Source organism: Epinephelus fuscoguttatus, linkage group LG1 (assembly GCF_011397635.1).
Source record: "Epinephelus fuscoguttatus linkage group LG1, E.fuscoguttatus.final_Chr_v1".
NCBI classification, from domain to species: Eukaryota; Metazoa; Chordata; class Actinopteri; order Perciformes; family Serranidae; genus Epinephelus; species Epinephelus fuscoguttatus.
In genome coordinates, this window is record NC_064752.1 from 23,939,485 (window position 1) to 23,956,819 (window position 17,335).

The 17,335-nt window shown below is 41.6% G+C and overlaps 1 protein-coding gene across 2 annotated transcripts in view; it reads left to right on the forward strand.

Annotated features, from left to right (window-relative positions):
- The first annotated feature begins 924 nt into the window (after positions 1-924).
- grm2b (glutamate receptor, metabotropic 2b) overlaps positions 925-17,335 on the forward strand; it is a 43,474-nt gene continuing 27,063 nt past the window's right edge. Inside the window, exons 1-2 of one of the 2 annotated variants that reach the window (XM_049584537.1) lie at positions 925-1,857; positions 6,543-7,081. In XM_049584537.1, the coding sequence (XP_049440494.1) occupies positions 6,572-7,081 (510 nt within the window). In that variant the 5' untranslated portion in view covers positions 925-1,857; positions 6,543-6,571. Of the gene's footprint in view, positions 1,858-6,453; positions 7,082-17,335 lie in introns of both variants that reach the window. The other variant, XM_049584528.1, reaches the window with a different exon arrangement.

The following is a 17,335-nucleotide window of genomic DNA, read 5'->3' on the forward strand; positions in this document are numbered from 1 at the left end:
CCGCTCGTCATTTTAATTGCCATTGTACACAGAAAAAAGTTTTTCTCTCCGCAACCCCCTAACTGCAAAGTAGCTATTGTTAGTGCGGGAATGAAACATTTGAAAATGTGAGATGTGTTTTGCATGAGTGTGTGAGAGGTGGGAAAAGGTGAGGTGAGGTGCTTGAGCGTGTGAAGGTGTCAGAATTCATACTGAATGAATTTAAGGTCATGAATATTTCCTGATTTAATTGTAACTGGTTGCCCAGTGGGATACTGAGTTGGACACAAAAAACCCAAACTGGTGCAGCAGACCTGTTCTGCACTCCTCGCTAATTATGCAGCAAGAATGTTGCTGATGTAATATTGTTTGGGCTGAGAGAAGAAAGTGCACAGCCCGTTGCATGAAATGGTGTCTCTGCAGAATGCTACAGAGCAGCATGTAGTATGGTTAACCTTAATTACCAGTGAGACTTTGAAGCGCTCCACTGTTGGCTGCACTGCTTTTAAATAGTTAATAGGCTGAATCACTACACTGAGGGTCATTCGTTTGGTCCATGACAACCATTTTTTACCTTTTTCATGTTTGTTTATTCAGAGATATTTGCAACAACACATTAGGGTGAATTATGTATTTTCTATTTGATTCAACCTTGAGCTCAAGCGTGTCTTCATCCCACCACATGAGCTGAGCTGCAGATTAAATGATGCGAACTCTCACTGCTTTTGATAGCTTTATACGTGTGTGTGGGAAGTTGTAGCCTTTTTAGTGGAAAACAAACTGTGCAAGGTGCCTCTCGAGTTTGTGAAGAGCTGTGCCACTCATCTGGAGTGTGATTCAGTTTTAATGAGATGGAGGTGAATGAGGAGCTGGCCAGCCTTCATAGAGGAGGAGAGAGAGGAGAGAAAAAAAAAAAGTTGATGCTCATTTCTCTTTTCTCATCTTTCTAAATTTAGCTGGAGAGCTGCGGCGCCTTTGTTTTGTCTATTTGGAAAGTTTTTTTTTAAGAGAGAGAGATAGAGAAAAGGAGGTTTGTCATTAAAATTTAGATTGACACAGTACAAGCTGTGTCCCACAGGGGAATGCAACTGATGAGGAGCCACTTAAAAAATAGACGCATGTGAGAAGTTGGAAACAGGATTTGAGATTTTCTGATTAATGCACTTTCGTCATTGTTTTTATTCTTAACTCCTGCATACTTAACAGCGCCTAGCCTATTTTTTGTCATTATTTTTCAGTCGGCTCCGATGTCGCTGCCTCGCAAACAAACGCAAAATGATGAAGCACACAGTGAGATTCTCTGAGAGGCGACAGCGCAGCGTCGACTCCTCGTTGCGCTCATTATAGCTGTGGAGCTGCAGAGAGCGGTTGCAAAGGAGCGCTGCGATTCCTCAACAGATCTTGTTTTTGAAGTTGATCTCACTTCCCAAGGAGAAGAGGCTATAGGGAATCTAACGCAAAAATAATAAAGTATAACCATAGATTACTTTAGATTCACCTGGCAGACACATATAGGGGAGAATCCGTCGCGCGTCGTTGCTGTCCGTCCATGCGAGTGGACACATGAGCACTTGGGCGGTGGGTAGGCTGTACCGCTCCGGACTGTAGGCTTGTTGTACACACGGTGGCAGGCAGGCAGGCAGGCAGGCACAAGTTGGGAGAGCACCGAGAGGAGTTTGACAGACTTGCCAATGTGAGCAACACTTCAGAACCAAGGACAGATCCAAACCGCTGTATGGCAAACATGCTCAAAGTGAACAACATCTGGACTGCGCTCGTCACATGAAGGCTCTGCACGTTGCCTCTGTATTGTCGCACGGCTTGTGGGAAGGAGACCTGCAGATATATCCGGCAAGAAACATCTAGTGCTACAACCAGGTAAGACACCAGCACTTAGGAACTCTGATTTTAAGATGGTTTTCTCATGGAAATTACTTTGTGTGCGCATTTTCCTTTGCGTTTTGGATCATTTTGTCCTTATTATGAGATTTGATCACCACTGCCTCAGCTTTAAATCCAAAATGATCAGCTGATGACATTTTCCCAACATGTCTCTTGCACTTCAATGTCACATATCCCTCACAGCCTCCAAACTTGATACAGTGCACACTACTCTACCATTACACCAGCCAACACCTGAGTGTGGTAGCATATCTTGGGATGAATATGTGAAGGTGTTCCCCACTTGGCACGAGGGGATGTTCAGCATAATCAGCCATGATTGTCTCAACTAAAAATTGCATAATCTAATATCACACTTGCTCCTGTTGAGCCAATCAGAGCTTTTGTTTTCAGACAGCGCCCTAACAAGGGGGTTGTTTCCAGTTTGCAAGATTCATCAAAGTGTTTATTGGAAACTCATTTGGCACAGGGCGAATCTGTCATCGTGGATCAGACAGGATGTGATGTAGCAGTGGGATTTCTCTCTAGATTTGTTGTAGTTTACTGTAAAGCCACCACCATGTCTGCATAAATGTATCAGATGGTGCCACCAACATTCAATAACAGACTTGTTGTAGTCTCTCACTCTTATGTGTACACTTTCTCTCTCTGTCTCAGATTTAGACAGATTAAGTTTCTTTTTTTATGAATAAACACCCAGGTGAGATATTAGCGCCGTAAAGTCATCTGTAGTTCCTGCAAGCTAACCAGGCTGACTGATTCCCCCCTGTGCTATTTTGATGAAATGATGCACTTGATCTATGCTCAAATTCACAATCCAGCCGGCTGCTCGCCACCACAGAGGCATACTAATTCCTTCAGCTGACAAGTCCAGGTGGAGGGATAAACTGTGTCCCCACTGGAGATGATATAAAGATGGAAATCATTAGAAGAGTTATGGTGGCTGCAGCATTTTTCTTCTTTTCTGTGCATGTGTTTCACTAGCTGTAAATAAATATCTTTTGCTTTGAACAGCTAGTTCCAGTCATGTAGAGGATCATTAAGGGGTGATGATGGTAAATGGTGCAGGTGATTTGTCTCGTGTGCTCTGATGGAATAGCTAGATAATGTGACAATTTGTTGCTCGGTGGTGTCATATTAAGAACATCAAGGGGAAGAAGATGACACTTTGTCCATAATCCATCTTGTGGAGTGTGTCATAATAATGAGCGCAAGAGATACTACTGCAATAAATTATTATGTCAGCGTTCGTCACGTCATCATTGGAAAGCAGTATTTTAGATAAATCTCATGGGACAAGTGTTGCGTTTAGGCTGTTATTACTCAACAGGCTTAATGATTCATGTGTAGTGGATTAGACACTAAATTAAATGTCATGTCATGTAGGTTCAAATACTCAACAATGTGCCAAACAAATCTGAGGGCAGAGCCTGAGCACTTGAGGTGATGTTAGGTGATGATCATTAATAAAGTTATTATGCAGCATAGTATTAAATAACACATCAACTAAAAGATACTAGATTGATCATAGTGGATTTTGTCAACAACAACAAACAGGTGGTTAACCTTTTAGGTCTTTGTCCTGCCCTCAACACCACAAAACATCTCTTTAGCTCATTTTGCAGACATGCATAGCATTGTATTTCTCCATGGATATATGTACATAGTATGTGCCAATCACTATCAACACTGAAAGCGACTCTGCAGTGAGTCACACATTACACATTAGCTATATTTGGATAAGACAAATGGTGTTCTCAGAGCATCTTGTTGGCGAAATCCTCGCTGTCCCGCGCGGGAGCAGTAATGCATTAGCTGATGGTTCAAAGCTGAGTAAAGCACACTGCCTTTTCTTTTTGAACTTGCATTTCAGAGGGAATATTGTGCTGAGACATCTGGGGAGCGGGCGACTCGCTCAGCCTAGTGCCAGTGTGACAGCCGTTTCTACATCAAGATGGTTTTAATGATGTGATCGAGGCCTGATAGGAGCTACTTTACAACTAAGCAAAGCCTGATGTGAGCTGATTTCACCGCTCCCGTTTAATAAGTGGTTCAAATATTGGTAGAAAATATGCTAGTTGTGCTTCATGTCCACCTCAGAGGCTGCGGTATTTATTTGCATTTCTTAAAGGTTTATGATAGGCTCTTCCAGACCTCCAGCCTCACTTTGGCCTAGTTTGCGTAGGCCTGCCTAATTGGCTGTTCCTTATTGCACCATTAATTCACACTGTGACCTAGTCTTTGCAACCAGAAAGCCCCCCATCTGCTCCGGCAGACAGCACAGAGGAGCAATTAGACTCTTAATGTTGAACTCTTCAAGTTACTTTCTCACCTTGGTTCTAATAATAGGGCAAAATGTGGCATGGCAATATCAAACACCTGCACATACTGTCCAAGACACACAGTCGGTCTGAGACACATTTTACATTACGATTTCACACATTACAACATGTAATCCTCTCAGCTGGATGGAGGGTAGTGGATTCATCAGTGTTCCTTAAGGTTTCCCACCCACAACCTGATGTAATATTTATCTAGGGGGAACCTCAGCATTCATTACACTTTTTCCTCCTCATTTTCTCTGTTGTTTGTTGCTTGCACTGCTCCCGGAATGTCAAAGGATATTCTTCAAATGTCCCTGCACAAGCATGCTTACTCACACACGCACACATACTTGTGCTTCTATCTTTATGAGGACCTTCATTGACATAATGCTTTCCCTAGCCCCTTACCCTAACCTTAACCATCATAACTGAATGCCTAACCCCAACTGTTACCCTGACTCTAACCTAAACCTAATTGTAATAACCCTCAAACAGGCTTGTAAAGAAACGAGAAGCGGCCAAAATGTCCTCACTTTCCAAAAATGTCCTCATGTCAGTTAAAAACGGTTCGGTCCCCACTATGTAGCAAGGACAAGGATGTACACACACACACACACACACACACACACACACACACACACACACACATCAGATGAACTTATCTATGTGTAGATGCAGAAACTGGTGTTTTGTAACCTATCCCTGAATACCCTGCTGTGTGGGGTTTCTGCCTCTGTGAGCACAGGAAACAGAGCACACACATGGATCGAATAAAATCGCTGTTAAGGATGCTGCTAATAATAGAAGTGATAATACATTTGGGTATACAAGTAACACATTTTTCATGTAATGTTACAGTGTCAGTGACAACACTGTGTGGCAGAATAGGAAAAAGTCACTAATAAGCTCCCCACTGCTTGTTAATGAAGAGGGGAGTGGCGGCACATTGTACAGTCCAAACTGCAGCCAAGCTCTGCGCGTGACTCCTCTAAAATCTGATTTTGGATTTAAATGACATAAAATAAAATCTAACACACACTCACAGGCAATTTCCGTTGATTTAATGTGTCATTTTGCATCCCTCTAACTTTCAAACGCTGATTTATTCCAGGATAAAGATATGTTAATAATAGTCCCAAAAAACTCTAAGTTATGAGTCATTAAAAGTCCATCCTCTCCATGTAAAGGCTGCTATTATCAATCTGTTTGCTGAACCTGTGTGTGTGTGTGTGTGTGTGTGTGTGTGTGTGTGTGTGTGTGATGAATGTGATGAAGGACTGTGTTTGAAAGAAAGCGGATTGGTTTCCTCTTTCTGTGATTGAAGCAGCCCACCTCCCTAATCAGACATCATAACAACTCCTGCTGAGGCCCAAACCTGTAACCTCCACATGATAGGAATCTATATTAGCATACATGTCTCACTGCCCACTTTCCTGCAGTCCAACCCTTATTTTTTACCCACCATGTTTCCATGGCAACCCCAGCCATTGAGGAGAACCGCCATCTATGTGATATCTCGGTTGTAAGCTTGGAAATTACGCTTCACTTGAGAGGTGCCTTAAATATCTATAAATGTTTGACGCGGTCACTCGGCAGAGTTTGTCTTTCAGATAAAACTGCAGTGATTATATTTCACGCTGGAATCGCAGAGCGCTGGGATGAAATAATCTGTAGTTCTGTTTCACTTCAAAAAGTAGCTCATAGGATTCGTAGCCCAATTTCAGCCTCCTGACAAAACCGTCTCGGGTTTAGACTGTCCAATAATAGCTTTATTTGTCTGTAACTTTTCTATAGATCGCATTTTGCTGAGAAAAAAAACAAAATTCAGACAAAAATCGATAAGAAAACAGTAAAGAACCACTTGCAAGAGAAAGTTTAGATATAAACTAGATGCTTTCATGCTGCTATATGCCTTTGTGTGACCATTTCATATGTTTGAATAACCCTGTGGGTGCAAAGCTGAAAGAGGTTAATGACAGTAATGAAAATCTGTGAAAAAAAAAGGCAAAAAAAAGCTGTCAGTGGGCGTCAGTAATGCACATTCTAAGACATATGATCATTTTATTACTCTGTTTTAAATTGCTCTGTTTTATTTTCTCATTAGTGTAAATGTGTTTTCTGCCCGCAGGTGCTGTTACACCTGAACAGATAGATACATAGATAGATAGATAGATAGATAGATAGATCATGGTCAAATAAGGTTCATGCTTGATTAACTGGGTAATTAGTGTTTCTTTGATTCACTCAGGAAATATCAAAGATGCTGCACCCACTGAGAGAAGACTTGAAAGCGATCCGCCTCCAGTCTCTCTGAACCTCTGCTCCTCTCTACTTCAGCCTGCTGAACCCTGCCACCTGATCCTGCCATGCTGAGTGTAGTGCTCTGTCCCAGGTCGCTGGCCAAGTCTGCCCATTACTGGCCTCTCCACATGCTCCTGCTGGAGCTGCTGATACCGGGGGTTCTGCCCAACATCTCCAGATTACCACCCGCGGCCAAACGGGAGATCATCATGGATGGGGACTTGGTAATTGGAGGCCTGTTCCCGGTGCACCAAAAAGGTGATGGCACGGAGGACTGTGGTAAGATAAACGAAGAGAGAGGGATCCAGAGATTGGAAGCCATGCTGCTGGCACTTGATGAGATTAACTCCAGCGATCGCATCCTTCCCGGACTCCAGCTGGGGGCCCACATCCTGGACACCTGCTCCAAGGACACATATGCTTTGGAGCAGTCTCTAGATTTCGTAAGAGCCTCCCTCACCAAGGTGCATGATCCAGGCTTCATCTGCCCAGACGGCTCCAGACCTGTCCAAAACGAGGTTCCACTGGCCATCTCCGGGGTCATTGGAGGATCCTACAGTGATGTTTCCATTCAGGTAAAGAAGCAAATAAATTTATCTTCCAAACGATAACCATGACCTTTCCCTCAACTTAAAGGGACAGTTCATCCCAAACTCAAAAATACAAATTTTCCCCTTACCCAAAGTGCTGTTTATCAGTCTAGATTGTTTTAGTGTGAGTTGCAGAGTGTTGGAGATATCGGCTGTAGAGATGTCTGCCTTCTCTCGAATATAATGGAACTAGATGGCACTCGACTTGTGGTGCTCAAAGTGCCAAAAACTACATTTGAAAAACTCAACAGCAATGTCTCTTTCCAGAAATCACGACCTGGTTACTCAAGATAATCCACAGACCTTGTTGTGAGCAGTTTTATGAAGGACCTATTTTCTTGCTACTGAACTACACCCACCATCTGTATCAATGCACGGAAGGAAGTGTGCATCTACTGTTACCTCACCTAACACTACTGAGCTAGCTAACGTTACAATTCAGCTGAAGAGAACGTTGTTAATGTTTACATCTCACACTGTCACAACACAAGCCTCTCATCTATGAGTAGATGCACGTTTTCATTTGACCACCACAAGCCAAGTGCCATCTCGTTTTATTGAATTCGAGAGAAGGCAGACATCTCCATCCCCTTCATCTCCAGTACTCAGCAATGTACACCAAAACAATCTAGACTGAGAAATAGCACTACAGGTAAGAGGATAAATATTTATTTCTGATTTTGGGGTGAACTGTGCAGATTTTGTAGAAAGCAAGACTTTAAAGGTCCAGCGTGTAAGATTTAGAGGCATCTAGCGGTGAGGGTGCAGAACTGAAACTTTTCTCATGTGCCAAACATGAGCCCCTTTTACACTGCCAGATTTTCCGTGAATGTTTGGCTGTTTTGCCGACAAGCTGCGAGCGTTTAGACACACGGAGCCGGACTGGCGAGTTGATCCGAGGTGACCAATTTTCCGCCTCGTAGGGTAGACATATTGGCGGAACCCTTTAAGTTTAAACAAATCGAGGTGGCCTTCCGCAACGGGAGGGGCTGTTGATGACTTGTGGGAGGAGCTGTTGATGATGCCGCACATGCGACCCACTGGCAGTGGATAAACAGAAAACAGCTGATAGCAGGAATAAGTGAGCAGCTAGTAGCAAGAGGGAAACGCAAACCTGACAGACACTGTAAAGATGAGCAACTGGGGAGACAAGGAATTGCGCGCCCTCCTTGCCCTCGCAAACGAAGGGGCCATTAACCATCAAATGACAGGAACGGTGAGGAATGGGCCAACTTATGAGAGAATCGTCGAAGGACTGACCAGCCGCGGCTTCCCTCCCACGTCACTGGTTACGTCACAGGCTGAGCTACACGTTTTGTTACTTGCTCACGCCCCCCATTACCCCGAAAAAGGCGCATTCTGTATAAACAAAAGTAGGAAGGCGGCATTTTGCTGCACTCCCTGATTTTGTTTTTATACTGCGAATGGTGAAAGAAGACTGATTGGGCTTTCCTGCAAATTTGCACAATTCCTGTTTAAAAAGGGCTTATGTAGTAGAATGGTGGCTAATGCAAAAACACAAAAATTGCTCTATCTAGAGCCAGTGTTTGCTTTGTCCCTTTTGGGCTACTGTAGAAACAACATAGTGGACTCTGTGGTTGAGGACTCACTCCATATTCATAAATGGCTCCTCTAGGTCACAAAACACAAGAATTCATATTTTCAGGTGATTATACACTAATGAAAACATATGAATGTCATACACCATTTCTGCCATTAGATGCCCCTAAATCCAACACATGGGACCTTTAATATACTGTGGCACTGCACAGAACTAGCAATAATAATAATAATGATAATAATAATAATGTGCTTTGCAGAATCCATTATTAATATCCATATTCTTATAGGGTTGGGATTTCTTTGTTTTTATTTGGTTTAAGCTTCAATATAATTAAAAGCTGTAAACATAATCTCAGTCGCCTAGAGCTATGTAAGTCAATCACAGTCCAATAGTTTGAATGCACACATATCACTTCTGTATTTGTGTATAATTTCCATATGGACACAAATTCACTTTACTGTTTTTGAAAATTAAAAGTCAAAATTAAAAGTTACCCCAGACAATATCTCAGGTTTTTTTTCTTGAAGAAATTTTGCTTAAATATGGAATAAATTACTAAACTCTATGAGTCCTTAGATCATGACCTCCTCAGTGACACATGTCCATTGAAAAAGAAGGTGCAAAAAGGATTTCCTGGACGTGTTACGTGATCAATTATTTGTCATATTTAAGTAGAAGACCCCCCTATCAAAACTGAACAGTAACACATGGGTTTCATATTAATGCCTTGCAGTAAAAATGAGATAAAGTAATTGTTGCCATATGGCACCACCATGCAATAAAGGGTTAATAGGTAGGCGTCATATTCCTGTTTTATGTATAACCTACTCACCAAAGTCCCAGTGTTTCATCTGCATATTTACTCCTGTCATTTCTGTGAATATTTCAGTTGCTTTGAAATTTTACAAAGTAAATATTTTGCAACTTGAAGAACTTTTATACCTCACAGAAAACCCACACTAATTTCATCCAGTTCTTCTTTTGTTGTTTCAGTCCGATACTTATACTGCACCCTGACTCACTAACTTGCACCTCACACTTCCACAAACACAGATAATTAGCGAAAAGGCATCTTCACTTTTACCGAGCCCGCAGACTGAGCTTAGGCTGAAACAAGAGTCCACCTGGGATGATTTTGCTTTGACACAAAAACATTAACAGAGACATCCATCACTTTGTCAGCGTCTTCATTTCTGCCTTGCAAAGAAAATTGACCTTTCACACACACAAGCATAAAATGCTGCCAGAGGCAATGCGTCTGAGCATAATTAATTATTTCTGATTGCTCTCACACACAATAATTGCTGCGGTGCAGTGAGTGTTGTTGGGACAAAATGTGGAGGTATAATTTGGTTACACTTTCCATTAACTTCAATTCACAACACGCACGCACGCACGCGCGCGCACACACACACACACACACACACACACACACACACACAGAGCTCTATCTGTTAATTTGCAGCAATGCTTTAGAAGAGTAAACTGTATGCATATAAAGATCATTTTTATTAGCGCATGGCTGTAGCTAATGCTTTAGTCACAGAGACATATTTGCTTTCAGATAACAACAGTTCACATTACAGTGGTACCATTGTTGTCATACTTGTACCCGTAGTGAATGGTTAACAAGTTGTTTACTATTATAGTGAATGGAAATCCACTATATACAAAACATATCATTACATCTTAAAGGTCCAGTGTGTCAGATTTAGGGGGATTTAGTGGCATCTAGTGTTTATGATTGCAGATTGCAACCAGCTGAAACTTCTCCTGATTAAGCCCAGTTCAGACCAATTATTTGCAATGCAACAAAACCATTTTAGAACGCTGCAGAGAAAAGTTGCAGCGGTGTGAACTGGCCATCTGAGCTTGACTCAAGACAGCTGATGGTGTCACCTGCACCTCAGCTGGTCAAATCACCAGTGGCTAGTTTTAGACGTACTTGTCAGCTGTTTCTACAGCCAGTTGGCTTGTAGTGAAGTCCGCTGGTCAAGTCAAAATGACTGCAGATGATGCGTTCGCTTGCTGCCGCAGGTGCTCCGTCCCCATTGAGCCCTCTGTTTCTGTCCTAATATGTGCTGGTGTCAGGTGGTGGGTCACTGCTGCTGCTGCTCACTGTGTGTGCTTATGACCCCCCAACACACACACACATTCTCACTGCCTAACTAATTGGTGCTGCTTACTTATATTATTGTGGCGTATTGATTATGAATACAGTCTGATGCTCTTGTTATGTTTTCGCCATTTCACCACTACTACAAATGCAACCATAGCCAGTATCTCACTATCCCTATCCTCATTCATATTTTAAGATACTACAAATTATTTTCAGCCTCAAAATAAGCCTCAAAAGCTAGAAATCAGAACAGAAGTACAGAGAGTTGTTGCATTGAGATGATACACCATCTCATCTAGTTGCATTAGTGTGAACTGGCAGGTTTTTAGAATGTTGTAGAATGACGCATTGCAAATAGTTGCCTGTTTCAACTCGTCTCATTGTGAATCTTTGGTCTGAGCTGGGCTTTAGAATTCTTCAGTGTTGATTGTCCAGGAGATGTTTACCTGGATCCAAATTATCTGCAGGGGTCTCTTCCTCTCTAAAACAAATGGACTATGTGATTTAAACCAGTGAAACACTGAATAAAGTTTCAAATAAAAATAAAAAATCTGGACACACTGGACCTTTATATCTGTCATATTTTATACATTTTTGGTCTAGTATAAGTACAAGCGCAATGGTAACATTTTTCCCACCAAAGATTTTTCAATATCACAAAAATGTATTTGGTTTCCAGTGGTCCACACCCAACTCTAATAAAACTATGTGGTTGGCTGCTCATGTCACTGGCTGTGGTCCCTAACTTATTTCCTCCAGTTGTTACATCACACTGTTACATCACACTGAGGGACACTTCAGAGTGGCTTGTTCAAATGGGACAATTTCATCACATTAAAAACTTGGTTAAACAACGAGGGCTACCAGCCGCATGCTTTAAATAACACCCCTAAAGGCCACGCTAACCCCACATCTCGACAGTTCTTGTCCTCCACAATAACCCTCTTTAAATACACAGAGGACATTCACTTGGCAACATGCTGTGATGGGAAACATCCCTGAATCACAGTCAAGCTGATAAAAACATGCACTGTGTGCACAACAATTACATATACAGTATGACTCATGTTTGAAATTTTCACACATGACATACATTAAGCATTACATGAATATTTATTTTACACCTGAAACTCCTGACGGCTGAATCACTGCTTATGAATATGCCGCAGTGTTTATTCGGCCTAATCAGTGTGCACGCTAAACTGTATGGTATTGTCAGTATAGCTGCTGAAGATGTTCAGCTAATGAATGTGTTTCAAACCACTCAGTTTAAGGCGTCGGGTCATCAGGGTTGATTGTAAAGATAAAGATACAATGATGTTGATGAATGTATTCCAGTGTTTCCCAACAGAGAGATGGAGATTGAGAATCTATTCACCAGCTAAGCCCACAGAGGGAGGGGCGGGGGAGTTTAGGGTGGCGAAATGTATTTTAGTTCATAAATAACATATGAAACAATAAAAGAGCGGTTGATCCTAATTAACCCAAATAGAAAACAACACAACACAACGGAAGTTCAAAAACCACAGACGCATAGACTAAAGCCACAGTTTATTATTTTCATGCGCTACAATGCTCTCAGGCAATAAAAGTCCTGTTAAGTCCTTGTATCATATTAATGCTGAAGTAACCTATTAGTTATTTATCACACAGTTTATACGTGATAATCATTCGTACATGTTTTTAATTTGCAATAAGCCCGGTTCTAGACAGGCCTATATGAGGGGGCAGTCATAAATGTGAAGGGGGCATCATGCTCTAGCACATTTTTGCCATAGGTAAAGCTAACAAATAAAGGTCACTCACTCACTCACTCACTCGCAGGATGTGGGGACGCTGTGTGAGTGCCCTATAGAGGGTGTCACCGTGGTTTCAAATGTGCTCACCGCTTGTTTTGTTGTTGATAACAGTGTTTTCTACATGGAATTGGGTTGTTGTTAGCTGTGTGTCCAACCCCCAACCTAAAGAAATGGATTGCACTTTGTCAGGCCTCTACCCTAAGACCTGTCCACCCCAAGACTAAGCTCCTGCTGGTATAGCTCTTAGGGTCACTGAGGCACACAAACCCCCTGACCACAATAAAGTGGCAATCCCTCAGGGAAGAAAACTGAAAAATAAAATAAACAAAAAATAAAATAAAAATGAAGAAAAAATAAAATAAAAATATCCTTCATCCAGGCACAACCAACATCTTAACATTTATCTTATTGGATGGCCATTAGGCATCTAGACATATGAAATAAATTTGAACCTAATAATTACAATAACCTCACTATAGCCAGTATTTACCAAAGCTAGTCTTATAAAAAAAAACTTATCAAACTAACAGAACTAACAAACACAGCAGATAAAGGCTAGAGCAGAACCTTTATATATATATATATATATATATATATATATATATATATATAAATATATATATATATATATTTTTTTTTTTTTTTTTTTTTTTTTGCTAGCAATTTAACAGATTTCTCTTCACTCTACTCTCCTTTGAGCTGCTGAAAGCTGCAGGAGTGAAAAGTTAAAGGCGCTGTATGTAAGAATGTGGCCAAAACGGTTACTGCACTCAAATTCAAAATACTGCCGCGAGTTGTGTCCGCCCCCCCTCCCCTACAGATTCGAGGTTGCTGGACAGTGGCACGCTGGAGACTGATTTGTTTGCCCACAGGCGGCTGCCGTGGCAGGGCCTCTTCGCCGCGTCCTTGATCTTCAGTTTTCCAGTGGACCGTTCGAGCAAGTCCGGCTTCTCTGCTGCTAACGCTGCTGCTGGGATACAGCTCATGAGGAGCCGGCTGCTAATGCTATGTACTGGGACACTGCTAATGCTGCTTGCCGTGCTGCTGTAGCTCAGTCGTAACTTTAACTGATGCTGAGAGTCTACTGACTGCATGACTGGCGGTGGGTGGCGCAACAGGCCAAAACACAAATTCAAAACATAAACATGATTTGCGGACCATAAAACCTTTTTTAAATGCGAATGTTCTGGCTGTACTATTGTTGTCGGTGAGATCAGTATGTTATATGAACATTATTCCTTAGTCTCTGTGACATATTAGGAGGATTTTATGACTATTTGCTTTAGATATCTTACATATAGCTCCTTTAATAAAAATTTTGTAAAAAAAAAAAAGCTGTGATTATCAAAAAACAGCGTGCAGAACTAGAGGCTGTGTGGGGCTTCATGTAGGGGTCTGGCACACACAGAGCATTTGTGCTCAGTATGTGACATGCAGCAGGCACTCATCTCTCGCTGTGCTTGTGTGATTGAAGAAACTTGTGCACTGACAGGCTCACACTTTGTTGTTAACTATATATTAAGTATCTCACAACACGAGATGCTACAATGAGTTTAACGGAGCTTCACGTTACTGCTGCATTCTGCCTCACTAAGACTGAGAAACCTGACGCCGATGCATCTTGGCTCATTTGCATACTAAACAGTGATTGGGTGTTTACTGGGGGGAGGGTCTCTGCCGACTGCAGACAGTAGATCACACACAGCTGGCACACAGCACCGAGTGGAGTGAAGACAGATGAGAAAACTTTTATGTTTTGTGCCTTTTTCGGCGGTTTTGATTTGAGGGGGCAAGACATTTGTTTAAGGGGGCATTGCCCCCTCTTGCCCCTGTGTAGAACCGGCCTTGATTTGCAATGTGCTCTGACATTTTAGTTTCTCTGTATTTACCTGTCACTGATTTACTGTAAACTCTGAAAACATTCACATCTATTTCATGTCATAGAACTAGCTTTTCATTTTAAAAGAATAATTTGGGGAAATCCTCATTTGCCAAAGAGAGTTAGATGAAAAGATACCACACTCAGGTCTGTCTGTTAAATATGGAGCTACAGCCAAGACATGGTTTGCTTAGCTTAGCTTAGCTTAGCTTAGCATTGAGACCAAAAAACTGAGAAACAGCTAGCCTGGCTTTGTCCTAAAGTTAAAAAAGGCTAATCACTAATTCACATTTTTTTTGTTCAATCCATACAATCACCGAAGGATAAAACAACTAACTGAGTATTATGGACTAATGTTAGCTAATCTAAATATCTCCTTGGTATAGCTAGCCTGTAGATATTAAAGGACTTCACCCACCAAATGACCGATTGTATATAAATTACTCGCCCCATGTTACATTGCATTCATCAAGAAAATTTTGTTTTTCTTGCATGCCTTTGGTTAACAAAAAACCTGAGAAAATTCTTGATGAATTGAAGTCGTGGGTGGCCCTGTTTAACAACAGCAAAACTATATCAAAGCATCAATTTACAAACTCTCGCACAACTCATGCAGTATAACCCAAGTCTCATTTATCCAGTCAAATGTTCAGTACTTCCCAAACAGACAAGCCTTTCTGATGGGACACTAAAAGTGAAACTTGTCTATGTTCTCTTCAAATCAGACTCCACTGGCAAGAACTGTAATTTTACCTCATTGAACACAGGAGCTGCTGGTCTACCACTGCCTTTATTGGTTATTTTGTTTGTGTTATTTTGTGACTTTGGTGAATTCGAACTAACCCTTTAAAACACCAAAGCCACAAAATAACAGAAACAAACTAAATGACTGAGGCAGTAGTAGACCAGCAGCTCCTGTGTTCAGTGAGGTAAAATTAACGTTTTTGTCAGTGGAGTCTTTGGTTTTGGAGAGTGCATAGGTAAATTTCCCTTTCAACTTACTTCCCTGCCAGAATGGCTGTCTGTTTGGGAGGTATGGAGCATAATGAGATAATCCCCCGCGGGTTGTGTGAGAGTTTGTAAATGCATGATTTGTTACATAGTAGTTTTGCTGTTGTTAAACGTGGTCCTCTATGACTTCAATTCACCAAGTTGACTGTGGAGACATGCAAGAAAAAACAAATGTTTCTTCACTAATGTAATGTAACACTGTGTGAGGAATTGATGTACAAATGGTCATTTGGGGGTGAAGTATTCCTTTAACAGACAGGTGTAAGAGTTGTAGGCCTATTTATCTTCTCAATAACTCCCTGAAAAAAAAAAGCAAATACTCCTTAGAACAACCTGCAAGAGAGCTATATTAAGATGATGAGACATATTCAGTGTCTTGGTTGCAAAATGTTGAAATGCTTCTTTAGTCATACTATGTCTTAGCCAATAGCTCCCAGTTAAAGTTTATGAGCCTGCAGAGCAAGTTGAGCACAAACAGAGTGACTCTTGTAACTTTATTTGTTCTGAGTTAACCTTTTAAACAGAGTTACTGCCTCTGAAGATTCATTTTGCTTCCAGTTTATTGCCGATACAAAGACTCTAACAGTAGTGGTGACGTAGATTATTAGACAAAGAGAAGATTGTCGCTGCACAACCTTTGAACCCTTTGAGGCGTTGGTTTGGCACATTTTCGTTAGGCTAAAATGTATGTAGAGACGTCATTACCAAATTTCCTTTTGGAGTATGACAATTGGATTTGTTTATCATATCGCCGCACAGTATGGGGAGCTCTGATTGTTTGACTAAGCTGAATGCTGCAGCCTCTTTGACTGTGACACCCTTGTGAAGGAAACAACGTCACAATACGATCCAACCTTAGAGAAGTTTGCCAGGAGTCTGCAGTGATGAGTGCCCCATGTCAAGGCTGAGTGGAGAGTACATTCATAGATAAACAGACAGACGTGACAAAGGGTGTCCACGTTACCATGTTGGAATAATTTAAAGCCCCCAGTAAACATGGGTCTTCTTCATTATATAGATCTCTTGACAAAAGAACAGCATGTTTGTAAGAAGCATGAAAAGGACTGTGTGTGTCTCCCTGTGAACGAGTCTTCAGCGACCACACAGCCACAAAAAGAAACTCACTGCTTTGTTGTGAGTGTTTTTGTATGAATTTGAATACATACCTCTACTGTCACGACGCTCAACAGCTTCTTTGTTGGCGCATTCACTTCCTGGGCGCTACAATGAATCGAGCCGTGAGAACGCCGAGAAGCCCTTGGTGGGATTTTTTGAGAGGTCAATGATTTACACAGTCCCTATTTATCCCCAGAGAAGCACTTTGTGGGGACGAAGAGCGTTACAAAACTGTGCCAGGGATGGTCGCAGGGAACTTTGAGAGGAGTTGATTTTCCCATCTGTGGGGTGCATCTCCATTGGCTGGCAGCAACGTGTCCACCTGCGTGTGGAGAGGAGGCCGACTGCGACTTGGGCCAAGGACGAGATGTGGGAAAGATGGAGGGAGACGAGCCAGTTTCTCCTCAGCTTCAGAAGGATCTTTCATAATTAGAACTGCAATATTTTGGAGGCTTTTATCATCGTCTTGCTTATCTTGATGCATGTTGTTGTCCTTGTAGCCTTCTCACTGTTTAATTTTTAAAAACCTAGGTCTTTATTGCCATCTGGAATGTTAGTTATATAGAATCGGCTATGATGAAAGATGACTCAGTCCTTACAGCCTACACGTTTTACTGTTTAATTTAACCTAGCCACAAAAAAACAAGAAAAAGGAACCATTAAATCATTATGAACTACTCCACAGTTTTTCTCTGCAAAAGATATCTATCTTCAAATTCACAAGTCACTACACTTTCACACTCACACAATA